The 18,932-nt window shown below is 35.4% G+C and overlaps 1 protein-coding gene across 6 annotated transcripts in view; it reads right to left on the bottom strand.

The window, feature by feature from the left end:
* The window catches only part of FKTN (fukutin), an 89,511-nt gene that overhangs the window by 57,672 nt on the left and 12,907 nt on the right, over positions 1-18,932 (bottom strand). For all 6 annotated transcript variants that reach the window (XM_033431236.2, XM_004271507.3, XM_033431239.2 and 3 more), the window contains 3 exons: positions 18,588-18,774; positions 7,796-7,855; positions 3,816-4,019 (listed from right to left, as the gene is read on the bottom strand). In XM_033431236.2, the coding sequence (XP_033287127.2) occupies positions 3,816-4,019; positions 7,796-7,855; positions 18,588-18,692 (369 nt within the window). In that variant the 5' untranslated portion in view covers positions 18,693-18,774. Of the gene's footprint in view, positions 1-3,815; positions 4,020-7,795; positions 7,856-18,587; positions 18,775-18,932 lie in introns of those variants that run through there.

Genomic DNA, 18,932 nt, shown 5'->3' with positions numbered 1-18,932 from the left:
AAACACAAACACATGGAGGCTAAACAATACGTTACTAAATAACCAAGAGATCACTGAAGAAATCAAAGAGGAAATCAAAAAATACCTAGAGACAAATGACAATGAACACACAACGATCCAAAACCTATGGGATGCAGCAAAAGCAGTTCTAAAAGGGAAGTTTATAGCTATACAAGCTATAAGAAACAAGAAACAAGAAAAATCTCAAATAAACAATCTAAACTTACTCCTAAAGGAACTAGAGAAAGAAGAACAAACAAAACCCAAAGTTAGCAGAAGGAAAGAAATCATAAAGATCAGAGCAGAAATAAATGAAATAGAAATAAAGAAAACAACAGCAAAGATCAATAAAACTAAAAGCTGGTTCTTTGAGAAGACAAACAAAATTGATAAACCATTAGCCAGACTCATCAAGAAAAAGAGGGAGAGGACTCAAATCAATAAAATTAGAAATGAAAAAGGAGAAGTTACAACAGACACCGCAGAAATACAAAGCACCCTAAGAGACTACTATAGGCAACTCTATGCCAATAAAATGGACAACCTGGAAGAAATGGACAAATTCTTAGAAAGGTATAACCTTCCAAGACTGAACCAAGAAGAAGTAGAAAATATGAACAGACAAATCACAAGCAATGAAATTGAAACTGTGATTAAAAATCTTCCAAAAAACAAAAGTCCAGGACCAGACGGCTTCACAGGTGAATTCTATCAAACATTTAGAGAAGAGCTAACACGCATTCTTCTCAAACTCTTCCAAAAAATTGCAGAGGAAGGAACACCCCCAAACTCATTCTATGAGGCCACCATTACCCTGATACCAAATCAGACAAAGATACTACAAAAAAAGAAAGTTACAGACCAATATCACTGATGAATATACATGCAAAAATCCTCAACAAAATACTAGCAAACAGAATCCAACAGCACATTAAAAGGATCATACACCATGATCAAGTGGGGTTTATTCCAGGAATGCAAGGATTCTTCAATATACACAAATCAATCAATGTGATACACCATATTAACAAACTGAAGAATAAAAACCACACGATCATCTCAATAGATGCAGGAAAAGCTTTTGACAAAATTCAACACCCATTTATGATAAAAACTCTCCAGAAAGTGGGCACAGAGGGAACCTACCTGAACATAATAAAGGCCATATATGACAAACCCACAGCCAACATCATTCTCAATGGTGAAAAACTGAAACCATTTCCTCTAAGATCAGGAACAAGACAAGGATGTCCACTCTCACCACTATTATTCAACATAGTTCTGGAAGTTCTAGCCACAGCAATCAGAGAAGAAAAAGAAATAAAAGGAATACAAATTGGAAATGAACAAGTAAAACTGTCACTGTTTGCAGATGACATGAGACTACACATAGAGAATCCTAAAGATGCCACCAGAAAACTACTAGAGCTAATCAATGAATTTGGTAAAGCTGCAGGTTACAAAATTAATGCACAGAAATCTGTTGCATTCCTATACACTAATGATGAAAAATCTGAAATAGAAATTAAGGAAACACTCCTGTTTACCACTGCAACAAAAAGAATAAAATACCTAGGAATACACCTACCCAGGGAGACAAAAGACCTGTATGCAGACAACTATAAGACACTGATGAAAGAAATTAAAGATGATACCAACAGATGGAGAGATAGACCATGTTCTTGGATTGGAAGAATCAATATTGTGAAAATGACTATACTACCCAAAGCAACTACAGATTCAATGCAATCCCTATCAAATTACCAATGGCATTTTTTACGGAACTAGAACAAAAGATCTTAAAATTTGTATGGAGACACAAAAGACCCCGAATAGCCAAAGCAGTCTTGAGGGAAAAAAAAGGAGCTGGAGGAATCAGACTCCCTGACTTCAGACTATACTATAAAGCTACAGTCATCAAGACAATATGGTACTGGCACAAAAAAAGAAACACAGATTAATGGAACAAGATAGAAAGCCCAGAGATAAACCCACGCACCTATGGTCAAGTAATCTATGATAAAGGAGGCAAGGATATACAATGCAGAAAAGACAGTCCTTCAATAAGTGGTGCTGGGAAAACTGGACAGCTACATGTAAAAGAATGAAATTAGAACACTCCCTAACATCATACACAAAAATAAACTCAAAATGGATTAGAGACCTAAATGTAGGGCCAGACACTATAAAACTCTTAGAGGAAAACATAGGAAGAACATTCTTTGACATAAATCACAGCAAGATCTTTTTTGATCCACCTCCTAGAGTAATGGAAATAAAAACAAAAATAAACAAATGGGACCTAATCAAACTTCAAAGCTTTTGCACAGCAAAGGAAACCATAAAGAAGACGGAAGGACAGCCCTCAGAATGGGGCTCAGATATTTGCAAACAAATCAACGGACAAAGGATTAATCTCCAAAATACAAAAACAGCTCATGCAGCTCAATAGTAAAAAAAAAAAAAAACCCAATCCAAAAATGGGCAGAAGACCTAAATAGACATTTCTCCAAAGAAGACATACAGATGGCCAAGAAGCACATGAAAAGATGCTCAACATCACTAATTATTAGAGAAATGCAAATCAAAACTACAATGAGCTATCACCTCACACCAGTTAGAATGGGCATTATCAGAAAATCTACAAACAACAAATGCTGGAGAAGGTGTGGAGAAAAGGGAACCCTCTTGCACAGTTGGTGAGAATGTAAATTAATACAGACACTATGGAGAACAGTATGGAGGTTCCTTAAAAAACTAAAAATAGAATTACCATATGATCCAGCAATCCCACTACTGGGCCTATACCCAGAGAAAACCATAATTCAAAAAGATACATGCACGCCAATGTTCCTTGCAGCACTATTTACAATAGCCAGGTCATGGAAGCAACCTAAATGCCCATCGACAGACGAATGGATAAAGAAGATGTGGTACATATATACAATGGAATATTACTCAGCCATAAAAAGGAACGAAATTGGGTCATTTGTTGAGACGTGGATGGATCTAGAGACTGTCATATAAAGTGAAGTAAGTCAGAAAAAGAAAAACAAATATCGTATATTAACACATATATGTGGAACCTAGAGAAACAGTACAGATGAACCAGTTTGCAGGGCAGAAATTGAGACACAGATGTAGAGAACAAACGTATGGACACCAAGTGGGGAAAGCGGCAGGGTGGTGTGGGTGTGGTGTGATGAATTGGGTGATTGGGATTGACATGTATACACTGACGTGTATAACACTGATGACTAATAAGAAATTTTAAAAAAAGAATGATTAGATATCCAAATTTTGGACAAAGTTTGGATGAGACACAGTTGGCCTATTCATGTATATAACTTGACATAAAAGATGGCTCTTCATGCAATGGCTGAAAAAAGTCAGTTTTTAAAAAGGTACAAAAAAATGGTACTCTCATCTTGTTTGTGGTGATAATAAACACCAGTATTAGTAATTAAAAAAAAAAAAAGATAGATAGTGTCACTATGACACCCTGGCGCTACAACAGCTACCTTGTGAGGATGAGAGAAATGCGGGAAGAATTTCAGTGATGCACATGCTGACTTCAGTGGACAGCTCCACTAATACCAACAGCCACCAACATTTTAACCTCTTGTTATATCAGAAAAATAAGTCCCCTATTTGCTTAAGCCACTATTGTGTTTTGTTACTTATTGCTTAAAGTATTCCTGATACAATCTATAAAAGTCTTTATGAAAATTTTAAAATGTTTTACAGTTTAAATTGGTTTAATCCCATACTGTTTTGTAAAAGACACTCCATTATCTGAAAGCAAATCATCTTACCTCATTCTTCCATAGGTGATACTGTAGTGCAAATGCAGTAAAGTCTCTTGGAACACAGAAAAACTTGCATTCTGAAGCGGACCCATGAGAAGCATTCTTGACTTGTTCAAAGTTTTTATTAATCAATTCCAGAATCAAAGGATCAATAAGGAACACAGGTACATTTTGACTGGATGTTAGCATAATAAATTTTTTAACTGTGCTCTGTTTGAGAGGAAAAGAATCCCCTTAGTTCTTCTAAACCAATACAATAATTTATCTTATTAAATTTTTATTCATTAATTTTATAAGGATATCTAGACTGCTTACTCAGTAGATTGCATGCTTATTAGTTTGCTAAAAAAATAAAACCCACAAATAAATAATACATTGTCCCTGTTCTCAAGAAGTACACAGTCTACTGAGGAAGATGAACAAATATTTACAATACAACGTAAAATATGCTATAGTAGAAATACATGCAACCTATTATAAAGTACAGAACAATAGCTACTAATTAACTGTACATCAAAAGGATAACAAAATCTTCATAGAGGAAGTAGTATCTGAAATGAGCACTTTGGGCTTACAAATTATTCCCTTGGTAGTAGCTAAATCTTTTCAAGCAAAAGTGGGACAGGAAATACCAGCCTTTTCAGTTTTCAAAAATCAGTCATGTCAACCTTTCTGAAACCAAAAATCAGTTGTATGTGCCACTTTTCTTCATATTTGAAATACTGCTTAATAATCTTGCCAGTCAAAAGACAAACTAAAATACATCGCCTGCCTGACCATTCCTATCTACAGTTTGATTTTCTAATAATACTGTAATATTTAAAAATATAATTCTGTTGAGCGGTAAACAGAACACCCTACTGGAAAAAATAAATTTCAAAATTAGAATTGAAACAACAATCACACTTAGGAGTAAATAATACCTAAGTGTAGTCAAGTTAAATAGAATAACTGAAATACATTATTGCTTAAAAGCCTACTTTAGTGAAAGCAATAATGATTTCAAAGGGACGTATGCCATCAAAAAAAGATGTTTCAGGGAATTAAGGATAAATTTTTATTTACAAAATCTGAGGAAACTTATAAAAACATATACAAGATAAATAAATAGAGTATCAAGAATCATAAAAATTTAAAAAATGAGATAAAGGCAGGAATCAGTCTCTTATCCTTTGTTTTTACTGTGGAGTATTATGCAAATACCAAGAATATAATAATCTCTATTCTAGAAGAGTTTATCATCTCTTAGTGGGAAAGCCAACTAAGTAAAAAGTTAGAATAAACAATTATGCCCCCAAATTCAATAACAGATGAAATGGACAAATTTCTTCAAAAACATGATTAAGAAAACTACCACAAGATGAAACAGGAAATCTGACTTGCCCTATAACTATTAACAGAATTGAATTTGTTATGTATTAAAAAAAAAAAACCTGCCATCAAAACAACAAGAAAAAACTCTAGACTCAGATGGTTCACTGGTGAATTCTATCAAAGCTTTAAGAAGAAATAATACCAGTGTACAAAAACTCTTTCAGAAAACTGAGCAGGAGGAAATCCTTCCAAACTCATTTTATGAGGCCAGTGTAATCCTAATAGCAAAACCTGACAAAGACATTACAAAAAAAGAAAATTATATACCACCATCCCTCATGAACACAGATGCAATAATACTTAACAAGATACTAAAAAATCAATTCCTGTAGTTTTTAAAAAAAGGACCAAAAAAAGAAAAAAAAGGAAATATCATGACCAAGTAGGGTTTATCCCAGGAATGAAAGGCAGCATTTGAAAATCAATCAATAAAATTCACCGTATCAACAGAGTAAAGGGGAAAAACTCTATGATAATTTCAACACAAAAAAATATTTGACAAAATTCAATATCTATTTATGATTAAAACCTCTTAGCAAATCAGGAATACAACACTTGTTGAATTTGATAAAGATTATGAACAAAAAAGTCTATTACTGAATTGCAGTTCTTCATTTATCCTTGATACCAATCTTTCATCAGATACATGTTTTGCAAATATTTTGTAATCTGTGGCATTAGCTATTCATTTTCTTAATGGTGGCTTTTGATGAGCAGAAGTTTTAAATTTTGAGAGCCTAATTTATCAAAATTTTTTTCTTTCATGGCTATTACTTTCTGTGCTTTACACTAGGAGAATAAAAGAGGAAGGAAGATGATGAGATGACAGATACTAGTACATATAAGGTGCTTAATAAATGTCTGTTGAATGAATCTCTTTCAACTTGGTGTTTGTTGAATGAATCTCTTTCAACTTGATGAACACACAGCTTCATTATGATTATTAATATAAATATAGATTACGGCAGGGTCAAGGAGAGATTCTACAACTCACCTTCTAAATATGCCTTCCAGGTTGTTATCAATGCAATCATCAAGGTTCCCTGGACATAGATGTCCAATTGACTCTAAATCCAATTAATTCTTAATCAACATGACTATTATCATCTGACCTTCAGTAATTCATTTTGTTTACAGGAAAGAAAAACGTCTTGTTGAGAAAAGGATACAATGAGACTGTAAGAGTCCATTCTTCTACAAGGGCTTGGCAGGACATGTTCTTAGTGAACACCTAGTTCCTAATAATCATCATATTTTCTCTTCTAAGCCCGTCAAATTATCTGTTTAATAACTCATTCTAGGATTTTATCAGGGTTCAGTATCACATCTATTGATGACATTTCACTTTTTCGTTCCTTCTAAAATATTAGAACAAAAGTATTTTAGTACTACTTCTCCCTTCCCTATGACTTTGCAAATACATTGCAAAAATTACATGCAATGTAATTAACAAAGAGAATGTAGTAAGCTGCTCCGTAATTTTTTGCTCATTCATCTTGGAAGTCAACCCTTTTAAAACAATCTGTTATTTTCTCCCACCTCAAGGGTCGTTCCCTGAATGAAAGAGATAGGGCTTCCCTTTCCCCTCAGACTACCCTAAGTTCACAAAGCAGAACTGCTACTTTTAATAAATTAAAAGTTTACATTGATACTTCTAGACCTGATAGTTGAGGAGTCTGATATAGGATATCTCAGACTTTACTTTTTAAACATAGTTCAAATCCAACTGGTATCAGCAATGACCTAAAATTATCACTACTTTATAGCTGCTTGGTGATTTGAAAACTCACTTCTAATCTAAAGCCTCTCATGTCTCTGGTTAAAGAGAAACCAAAGATTGAAGTGTATCCACAAGAAATAACTAGTCATATCCAATATGTATGCTAACAGGATAAATGTAATTTTTTAGCATTGTTTTTCATTCTAAATTTGATTAGAAAAAAGAAAATATATTTTATAAATTGTATAAATGTACAGGCTATGAAACAGGGATTTATTGTACATATTGCTAATTTTCCTTATCTTAAAAAGAAAACATGGGATTCCCTGGTGGTCCAGTGGTTAGGACTCTGTGCTTCCACTGCTGGGGGACCTGGGTTCGATACCTGGTTGGGGAACTAAGATCCCATAAGCCCTGCGGCACAGCCAAAAAAAAAAGAAAACATGTTGAATAGATTTTTACTCCTAAACTCCTATTTACTAGGTAAATTTACTAGGTAAATAGGTACTCCTATTTACCTTTATTCTTGGTTCAATTCTGATTCACATATTTATTCACTTGGGGAAGCACCACATCTCAGTGAATGAGGATTTTGGAGGCAAGCAGTTAGAATCTGGACTCAGCCACTTATTAGCCAACCAACCATAATCTTTCTAAGTGAACTGAGGATAAACATATGTACTGACTTCTTAAAGTTTGCACAAGGACTAAATGAGATACTGCATGTAAAGCACTTGGCACAGGGTCTGCCTCTTCCTTTCTATCACCTACTACCTGTTTTCACAAAGCTAGCTATTATCATTGTCATCATTCAACAAATACTTATTAAGTATATAAATGAATGAACTAAATGAACATGGCAGTTGAGGAAGTTCTTGATTATCATACATACCCACTGTGTGCCATCAAATCCAATTCGGCTTCCTTTGGATTTTGATAAACCAGCTCCATTCTAGGAAGATTAAAAAAAAAAAAATTGTAGTAAATTCAAAGCCCAGCATGCAACATTCCATTTAGGGGTAGGTATGATTCAATCTATATAACTGGTTCATAATCATTAAAAAGCATTATCTAAATACCTATTTTCATACAGTCATGAGCTAAGAATTCTACAAGTACATAATACAACTACCCAAGACGGAAAACACTGACAGATTGCTATAATTTAATTAAGTGTCATCACTTAATTAAATAAATACGGTCAACATCTCTGAACCAATTAATTTCCATCAGTGAATAGTAAACTCTTTGCTATCTCTTTAGAATTAGTGTTTATCCATTTAGCTCCATATCCCTAACTTCAGCTTACCTCCACACACTGACTTAGTGTTTGCAGACCTTGGCAAAGTGATAAGAAAGTATAATAATTATTGAGCAGCTTCTAAGTGTACTTCCACATATGAATTATGTATTCTCATCTATCTCGCGTAACTATCCTGCAAAGTAGGCATTATTATTTCTGTTCCACAGAGAGCTCCAATGCCCACACTTTTCATAACATATATCATACTTGCAAATGTTGAGTTATTTTTTAAAGAATATTTTTTAAAACATTCAGGTCTAGAGAATCAGAAGGAAAAAAGTTTTATCAGTTCTTCATGTGTTAATCACCAAAACACTTTGAAAGTCACAGGAGAAAGAATGTCTGATGGTCTAGAGACAAGAGGAAGAATGTATCAAGCTCAAAGAAGTTTCTTATGCCTTGAATGTGCTCTTTATCTGTTAGATGGAAGGATTTTGAAAAGCAGTAAGAATATTCTCACCCTGAAAATGAAGTGTGCTGCAAGTTCCTAAACAGGAGACTCATTTCCCCATTAAACTGTAAACTCAAGGGCAGGGACCAAATCCAATCCACCTTTGTATCACCAGTATCTAGCATAGTGCTTGACAACTAGTAAAATGCTTAATAACTGTTTGCTAATTGGAGGGAAGGAAGGAAGAAAGGTATACTGAGTGATTAAGGTAGAACTAGAACTGGTCTCTCCTCACAAGCTCTGCAACTTAAACAGTAACATTTTAACACCAAGGAATATTTCTCTAGGATTCAGCAAGAGCACTCCTGGTTATATGTCCGAAGAAAATGAAAACACTTATTCGAAAAGATACATACATCCCAATGTTCATAGCAGCATTACTTACAATAGCCAAGATTTGGAAGTAACCTAAGTGCCCATTAACAGATGAATGGAAAAAGATGATGTGGCGCACACACACACACACACACACACACACACACACACACACACACACACACACACACACACACACACACACACACTGGAATACTACTCAGCCATAAAAAGGAAATCCTGCCATTTGCAATATGGATGAACCTAGAGGATATTATGCTTAGTGAAATAAGTCAGACAGAGGAAGTCAAATACTATATGATATCATTTATATGTGGAATCTAAAAAATAATGAATGAATATGACAAAACATAAACAGACTCATAAAGAACAAACTAGTGGTTAGCAGTGGGGAGAGGGAAGTGGGGAGGGGCAAGATACGGGTAGAGGATTAAGAAGCACAAACTACTATGTATAAAATAAATGAGTTTTGAAGATATATTGTACAGCACAGGGAAATATTGCCAATATTTTATAACAACTTTAAATGGAGTATAATCTATAAAAATATTGAATCACTATGTTGTACACCTGAAACAAATATAATACAGTAAATCAACTATATTTGAATAATAAATTAATTTTTTACAAAGAAAATATACCAAGGATATTTACAAAACATCAGAGGCAGCTTTGCGATCTTCATCCTTGAAAAAAGATTGCAAATTCTATAATATAGCCACTTGTTGCTCACCATAGCCCTACATTAGTAGATAAAACTAAATTTCTGAGTTGTTTAATTTGTTTTCTCTATTGGATCACTCCCATCAGTATACAAATAAGATATTATTTCTCCTACCTTAAATAATTAAAACAGAAAACATGTCTTGACTTCTCTTTTCCCAACTAACAATTTTCTGTCCCCCCTTTACAGCAAAACTCTTAATGGGTAGTCCATTCTCACTCCCTCCAATTTCTCTCCTGTCATGTACTTACTTGAGCTTAAGTTCACTCTGCCAAGTATTCATCAAGTTCACCAGTAACCTCCATATTGCTAAATCCAATGGTCAACTATGAGTTCTTGTCTTATTTGATCTATCAAGAATTATTTATCACCTCTGCCTCACCTAAACACTTCATTCACTTGGCTCTCAGGATCCCCATACTTCTGGTTTCCTGCTATTTCTCTCCAACTACTCCTTGGTCCCATTTACTACTTCTTCTCAGCTTCATGACATGTTGGAGGGTTCCAAAGCTCAGACCATGAGATTTTTCTCCTCCTCTTTTTACTCTATGTTTACTTCCTTGGTAACTCATCCACTCACAGCTTTAAATACAATCTATATGCTTACAACCCCCAGTTTATATTCCCAACCACATCAGTCCTTTGTACTCCAGACTTATATATTCAAATGTCTATTCACCTTCTTCGTTTGGATGTCAGATAGGCATCTCAAACTTAGTATGTACAAAAAAACTCCTGATCTTCACCATTCTTCAAACTTGCTTCCTCTAGTCTTTCCCATCTCGTTAAACAGCAACTTCTCCCTTCCAATTATCTAGGTCAAATATACTAGCATTGGGGCTTCCCTGGTGGTGCAGTGGTTAAGGATCCACCTGCCAATGCAGAGGACACGGGTTTGATCCCTGGCCCGGGAAGATCCCACATGCCGCAGAGCAACTAAGCCCGTGTGCCACAACTACTGAGCCTGCGCTCTAGAGCCCACGAGCCACAGTTACTGAGCCCACGTGCCACAACTACTGAAGCCCGCGTGCCTAGAGCCCGTGCTCTGCAACAAGAGAAGCCACAACAATGAGATGCCTGCGCACCGCAAAGAAGAGTAGCCCCCCGCTCACCACAACCAGAGAAAGCCCCCACACAGCAACAAAAACCCAGCACAGCCACACACACACACACAAACCTAGCATTATCCCTGACTCTTTTCTGTCTTTCATACCCCACATCTAGCCCATCTACAAATCCTGGTAATTCTACTTTCCATTTCTCACAAACTCCACCACTAGCTCCTGTGTCCAAGCCATCATCATCTCATGTAAATTACTAGAACACCTTCTAACTGGTCTGTTTCAGTCCTTGCCCCTACAATCTGTTCTCAACGGAGCATCCACACTACTTCTTTTTATTAAAAAATGTCAGGTCGTGTCACATTTCAGCTCAAAACCTTCCTAGAGTCCCCAATCTCATTCAGAATAAAAGCCAAAGCCTTTATAGTGGCTTACAAGGCCATAAAAAATATAGAACTCTCTGACCTTACCTACTATTCTCCTCTCTCACTCCTCTACAGCCACAGTTATCTCTCTGCTGTTTCAAAACTGCCAGGCGAGTTCCTGCCTCAGGACCTTTGTGTTTCCTTCGGTCTCTACTTAGTGTACTCCTCTTTTAAACATACACATAGCTCATTCCCTTTACATAGGCTGTTTCCTCTATTTGTAATGGCTCTCCCATCCTTCTTTACATGGAGAACTCCTACTCATCCTATAAGACCAATCCAAACTATTACTTTATCCATGAAATATTTAATCATATCCTTCCCAAATAGGTTACTCAGCAGTTCCTCATTCCCTGAAAACTTTGCACTTATCTAAGCTCAGAGAGTCAAGGATAGGGACATAAGAGGATCCACTTTTATAGAGCTTGAAGATTATACAATTTTGGTGGTCCTTTTTCAGAAAAAAAAAATGCAATAAATTATCTATTGCAAACTTTACAAAAATACACAGTTTTGTAACATATTCCTAAGGCTCCTCCAAGAGCCTTGGAAGTGAGGGGAGCTGCAGTTTAAATTTCATTATCTTAATGGTTAATCCACCTCGGTAGGAACAGTTAATGGTATGCAGTGGCTACAACTTTGCTGTACAGGAGGAACGCAGTCACTATCAACCAATGGCCCTACAAATGGAGAACCAAGAGAATAAATAACCTGGCCTCTTTCCTCCTGGTCTCCAGTCTCCAGCTGATGCTTCCCATTGACTAAACCCAAATGGCAAACAAAGAGCAAGGGAGCTCAGCTAATGTAGTCCACAGAGGTCAGCCTCCCAAGGCACAGAGTATGGCGAGGAGAGGACCTGGAGAGGCAAACAGAGACTATCTACCGCACCATGGTAAGAAGTTGGGATCTTATTCCATAGGTATTTTATGCAGAGAATAACTTGATCAGAGCTGTATTTAAGAAAAATAACTCTGACGGCTGTTATTTTTGCCTGAAGAGCATTACAAAGGGTAGAGGTAAAGAAGAGTTCTTAAGCTATAAGTAGTAAAGTAGGCAGAACAGTGTTTTATGATGTGTGATTTGAAGAAGTAACATATCATATTGATATCATTTGTTTATATGTCTCTATATATTTCTTTTCCCCTTTCCCCTTCAACCCCAAACTCCCCCAATTTGTGGGTTCCTAGGCAGCAAGGACTGCACTTGATTCATCATTTTGTCTCATAGCCTAGTACTGTGCTTAGCACATAGTAAACTCTCAACAAATACTTGACAAATGAATGACTGAATGTTCTAAAAGAAAAGCCATAAGGTAAAAGTCAAGAGGTTAAAAACGTCTAAAGATATTCTGAAACACTATCTATGAGATATTTGTGTTGAAAACTTAAGTGAAATGAATAAACGAATGGAGAGATAGAATCAGATCCCAAACAGTCTGGTGGCTACTGAACTCCACTGATAAATGATAAATTAAGATATGCCATCAAAGAAAAAGCATTCAGGAAACAGAAGTAAAGATTTAAATGATCCTGTCATTTTTTAAAGATAGTAGCCAACAATCAGTTTCTTACAGACACCAAAAAACAATTCTTAATTCAGCATGATAATTGATCATGCCTATTGGACCTAATGGTAGTACTTTAAAGAAATTTTTTTAAGTCTTCAATAACTGGTGGGAAAGCTATGTTTATTAATAATCAAAGCTGCTTGGCCAGAAACTTATACAGCTTAAAGTCTGGGAATAAACGGAAAAAAATTTTAAATACCCTTTAATTCTAATGAAAGAAATTCTTTCACATTTCTCCTGGATAATGGCAGGAGTGGCGGGGGCGGGGGAAGGATGGGAAGGGGGAACAGTAGCATTTATCAAAGTTTACCATACTAGATGAGACTATCAAGCATGATATTCTTTCTCAGCAATGACCTAGACATTAGCCTTCAGAACAAAACGGAACTAGCCAGAAGTCAAAGAAGATCTAAGAAAAATCATGCTTCAGTAACTGACCAACTGAAAACACTTCAAAAACCTGTTACACATGATCTAAATGCTTATAAGATTAATTTCCATTTCTAATAATGGATTATGAAATTGTTCACTGTGAATGACTACTGCCAAATTTGAAATCCAAATTCCCCTTTCAACTCCCTCCCCTGCCTTCTAACCAAACACACACAGGTTACTAAATATAATGCAAAGAACGATATCCTAGCACAGAACACTGTAAGTGGCCTTCTAGGTAATAAGAATAACTGATTACTACAGGCAGCGGTGCAGCTTACGGTTGTAAGTCAAGAACATCATCAAGGTTTGGTTCACTCAGTGCTTTACACAAACATGGTTCTCTGGCTTTGTCTTCTTTCCACTGAGGCATCAATATTTTATGACTTTCAATTGGGATGCAGAACTCCTTAAAGCTATCTCATTTCATACCTTCTTATCAATGTTATAGTGTTTTGTTTGAACATACTTCTATTTACATGTTGGAATAGCCCTATGAGTGAAGACACGAGCTTTAGGAACTGAACTTAGCAATCTTTTTTTAAAATGTATTCTTTTATTTTATTTTTATTTTATTTTTTTAAAATTTTTGGCCACGTTGGGTCTTTGTTGCTGTGCGCGGGCTTTCTCTAGTTGCGGCAAGCGGGGGCTACTCTTTCATTGCAGTGCGTGGGCTTCTCACTGTGGTGGCTTCTCTTGTGCAGCACAGGCTCTAGGCATGCTGGCTTCAGTAGTTGTGGCACACGGGCTCAGTAGTTGTGGCTCATGGGCTCTAGAGAGCAGGCTCAGCCAAACAACTGAATGAAGGTTTAAACTCAGGACTATCTAGGCCCAAAACTCAAGAATTACTGCTGCTACCACTTCTATCAAATTTTGAGTTCCTTGAGATTTAGGACCTATGTTCTACTTATCTCTGTATTCCTACCAAGTGCCCTTTATGTAACATATAGTCAAGAAATACAGACTGAATGAGCAACACAGAATCATAATCACACTATCCTGTTAAATGCAGTAAAAAACAATGAACAACTGACATTCCCTAGAGGGTGCTAGAGACAAGTCTCTAGGCCTGGAAGAGTTTGTATTTCAAAGACTTGGATGGTTGTTATGGAATCTGAAGAGTGAACTGTATCCATCAGTGGAATTTTACCAGACCCAACAGATATAATCTGCTCGTTCCTATCTTCAATGCTATCAGATAACTGGATTATTCAGACCTCATTTAGGAGGACACTGAAAGACTAAACTTGCATAACCAGCTAGGGTCAAAAGGAATTCCATGGTGAGGCCCAAGAAATAGATAGACAGAAGTAGCCCTCCTTAACTCCAAGAAAGAAAATAGCCCTTCTTCCCTAACCAATGATAGATATTGTATTTCTCTCCATTGAAGAGCCTGAAAAACTCTGTAGTCCTAAACATTTACTACACTAGATATGGGTTGGGGACCAAAGATAAAACCCATTTTTCATGCCTGCCCTAGTTCTAATACATAATCTCAAGGGTCTCTCTAAATCACCTCAAAGTTCAAGGATGACCTAGAATCAAGGTTTCTCTGTTGATGACGCTGACCTATTATTTAGTATTGATCAAGGCTGCTATTATGTACTCTTTTGCCAAATCAAACAAATTTGACTGAACTAAAAATCATTTTCATGTGAACTTTCTTTATTTATCTAAGATTATCCCCCCAAAATATTGTTCACTGAACAAATGAGGAAGACAATTCAGATACGATGAATAAACAAAGTTCACAAAATTCTGGGTTCTCCTCCTATGTCAGGAGAATCTGTATTAGATTACAGAGGATGCATCTGTACTTCCCTAAAGTTTGTATGTAAGTAAAATCTTGAAGTTTAATAAAAAGCCAAAAGTTAAAAGTTTTTCCACAACAAAACTAAAAAATTTTTAAAAGTTGGTAGCTTCAGCAGTTAGTCTAACCCTATTTTTAAATAAAGCTTTTTTTTTCTGTTAGTATAGAGAAACTACTTGTATTTGTTACAAAGTATCTTACCTTCACATTAATAATATATAGGAAACATTTATTGTCCCATTAACATCTGTCCCCAATTAAATTATAAATATAGAGAGGAAAGAGACTACTTCCCAATCACTGTTTATCACCTTAGCAAAATGCCCAACACATGACTTTTACATAAAAGTTTCTGAATTAATAAGTTTTAAAATTCCATCTTAAAGAATGCAAAATTACTTGGCTAGGAATAGTTTAATATAATTTCCATATTCTTCAATAAAATAAAAATAACCTTTGGTATTTAGAACTTAGATGTTGTAATTTCCACCTATTATTAAAATTAAACATAAAAAACAAGAACTCTAGTACAGATAATGCAAATTTCACAAATTTAATAGTATACAAAGGTTAACTGAACTTTATTTAATTTAATGCTTTATTTTGTTCAAAATATTCTATTTTGTTTAAAGAATATGGCACTTATTACTAAAGCAGTTTGTATGTCATGGACTCAATAAAACAAATACTATTTTTCATTATAAAATTGACGATAATAATAATAAAAATAATAGCTAATATGTACTGATCTCTTTCTATGTGACTTGTACTGTTCCAAACGCTTTATGTATATTAATTCATATAAGTTTCACAAGTCTCATAGGTGGTACTGTTACTGTCCCAATTCCATAGATGAGGAAGTAGAGGTCAAGTAACAGAAGTCAAGTAATTTACCCAAGATCCCACAGCTAATAAGCAGGATAGATGAGGTTTAATCCTAGGCTGGAGATCATGCTCTTAACAACTATGCCACATCGCTTACCAAGGAAGAAGGTCTGGACAGGAGTTATTTACATGAATTTAACATATAATTAAGATTGGATTTTTAAATTAATGAAGTCATTCAATAAGTGACATTGGGACAGCTGACTAACCATTTGGGTAAAACTGTAAATTAAATATCTAACTCATACCTCATACTAAAATAAATTATATTTTGTATAAAAATTTAAACATAAAATAGTATCTGATGAAAATACAGGTGAATATTTCCATAATCTTGGGCTACTTACGACATAAAAACCAGATGCCCTAAGGGAGAAAGATCTTGATACCTGTCTACCTAGAAATTAAATAGAACACTAGTGTATTAAGGGGGTACATCGTGAATATAAAGGTAAAAGCAAATTAATAAACTGGGGAAGATATTTGAAATATATATGGTAAACGCTTAATATCCTTAAAACTATAAAGAACAGCTACAGAAAAAGACAACAACATCAGAAAAATATGCAGATAGGAATAAAAAGAATTATAATAAAGAAATAAAAAGAACCAGAAAGCATATGGAAAGATGTTTAACCTCATTAGAAAGAAATGGCCTCTAATGGAGTTTAATATCTCTCGGCTCTTGAACATCAAAAATACCAGAAATGTAAAGAACAAGCGCTCTTGGGGTAGACTCCTCAGGTTTAAATTCTATCTCCCTCACTTAATAATTGTGTGACACTGGACAAATTTAGTAAGTTTCTCTAAACCTCAGTTTTTTCTGCTGGGAAAATGAGGACAACAGGATCTACTCAATTTGTTGTTATAAGAATTAAATATATGTGAAGTGCTTAGCATAGTGCCTAGCCTATGAGCACACCAAAAAACGTGAACTGCTATGGCAGACACGATAGGTAAGTTGACCTAACACCCACTCCCAAAACCCTTCTCCTTTGCGATCTCTAATATAAAGTCTGGAAAACCTAACTAACAACAGCATTAACACTAATAGTAAAATCTTGCTTTCCCAGATTTTCTTACAGCTGGGAATCTGCTGGCCATGTCTCAAAAGAAGAAGCCTCCTAGAATGCACTATTTCCTCCTCCAGCCTGGACTGTAGCACCAGGGAAATGTCAAGAGAATTTTGGAAGCTCTGGACTGAAAGGTATGAGACAAATAACCCTCTATTTGTTTAAGCTACTATTAGCCAAAAGCATCTCAAAAGCATGACACGGATGCCATAATTATTGTTATTGTTGTTATTATTCCCATATTTGGAAAGTGTATAGGAAATCAGGCACACTACTTATCCTTAGGAAAGGTGACTTTGCAATATGTAACAAAATCTAGAATGTACATCCTAGACCCAGAAATTCCACTCTAGGACTTTATCCTAAGAAAATAATCAGCAAAGGGTTGAAGATGAAACACAAAGACATTCACTGGGTCAACAGCCAAGACAGCTGGTAGCCTCAGTACTTGTCAATTATTTTTAAAATAATATAGCCTGGAAAGAATGGAGTTAGGTACACCTGTCAGGCTTGCATGTTAGAAACTGGGTAATTGGGGTAGGTTATCTAACATCTCTGTCAGAGTTTTGGTTTTCATATTTGTAAAATGAGGTCTAGGAACCTCATGTAATAATGCTGCATAATAAACCTCTCTCAGTCTTAAAGGCTTAAGCATTTGTTTTCTCCCTCATAGATGTATGAGTCAGCTGGGCAGCTATGTTTGGTCTGCTCCATACACCTAATTCAGGGCTCAGGCTGGAGGTCAGCATCTACCCAGGGCACACTCTTCTCCTGGCAGGTCAGGGGAGCACAAAGGGCAAGCCACATCATACGAGCCCATTTGAAATCTCTGAATATGTCTATAACATTCCACAAGCGAAAGTAAGTCTCATGGTCAAGCTTAACTAGGGCAGGGAAGTATCATCCCCTTTGGGAGGGAAAGGGAAGTAAATGGTTCTGAAGAATAGTTCTAACTATCAAATGACAATACAAACAAAAACATATTTCCCCCCCAAAATGGTTTTAGGGTTAAATTAAGCATAGACAGTATCTAGCACAATTCTCAAAAATGGTAGCTATTATTATAATTAATCCCAGTGGGAGTGTTTGGCAACTTTTCACAATTCAGCAATACCTTCTCAACTTTGGAATTTCTTATCTGGACTTCTGTATGATCTTCAGAAGCTACCAGATTCCAAATTATTGTCTCTACATCTTTATACCTATAGATTTATAATAAAGGTAAGTTATAACACTACACTTCCCTGTTAGACACTATATTAAAATATACTCTGTACTAAAATAAACTAATTCTAATATTTTATCAAAATTATTTATCATTGAATTCTTTCCAATGAGTGATGATCTGTTTGGAAAAATAACAATTTTCACATAACTCTATCAGAAAATTTCAACATCACTGAAACTTGGCACCTCTGACTTTTAGCATGTTATTAATAATATGTAACTGTAATTTTGAAGTGCTTGCCACACTCACGAGGATGAGAATCTCAAAGAACTATTTCTGCACGGATTTTAAAAACTGTGATTAATTTTATGTACTGCAAAAGGGAAGTATGTTAGGAAAATATACAGCTAAAATGAAGTCTAATAATGAGAAAGGAGGAAAAAAATTACCTTTGCTGATAAATAGTGCTTGTAGTAGTACAACTGAAACAGCAGAAATGCAGAACTTGTCAAAGTTAAAAGCGCCAAAATCACGTTCTTATTGATCCTACTCATTAGTCTGCGGTGCTCACTTGGTTGTCTTTTGAAAGTAACCCAGTTGGTTTCATCTTTTTGGGTAAGAAGATAATCTTGTTTTCTGTGAACAAAAAGATATTTCTAAAGAGACAAAAACCTGTATTTAATTTTCACCTTTAATAACCAAGAAAAAGTTATCTAAAGTTCAACAGAACTTTCTTTGACTTGGTAATTTCCTATCCTAAAGAAATAATCAGATATGAGACCACACTTGAAAGA

Source organism: Orcinus orca, chromosome 6, assembly GCF_937001465.1.
Source record: "Orcinus orca chromosome 6, mOrcOrc1.1, whole genome shotgun sequence".
NCBI classification, from domain to species: domain Eukaryota; kingdom Metazoa; phylum Chordata; class Mammalia; order Artiodactyla; family Delphinidae; genus Orcinus; species Orcinus orca.
This window is presented reverse-complemented; position numbering and strand designations above follow the sequence as displayed.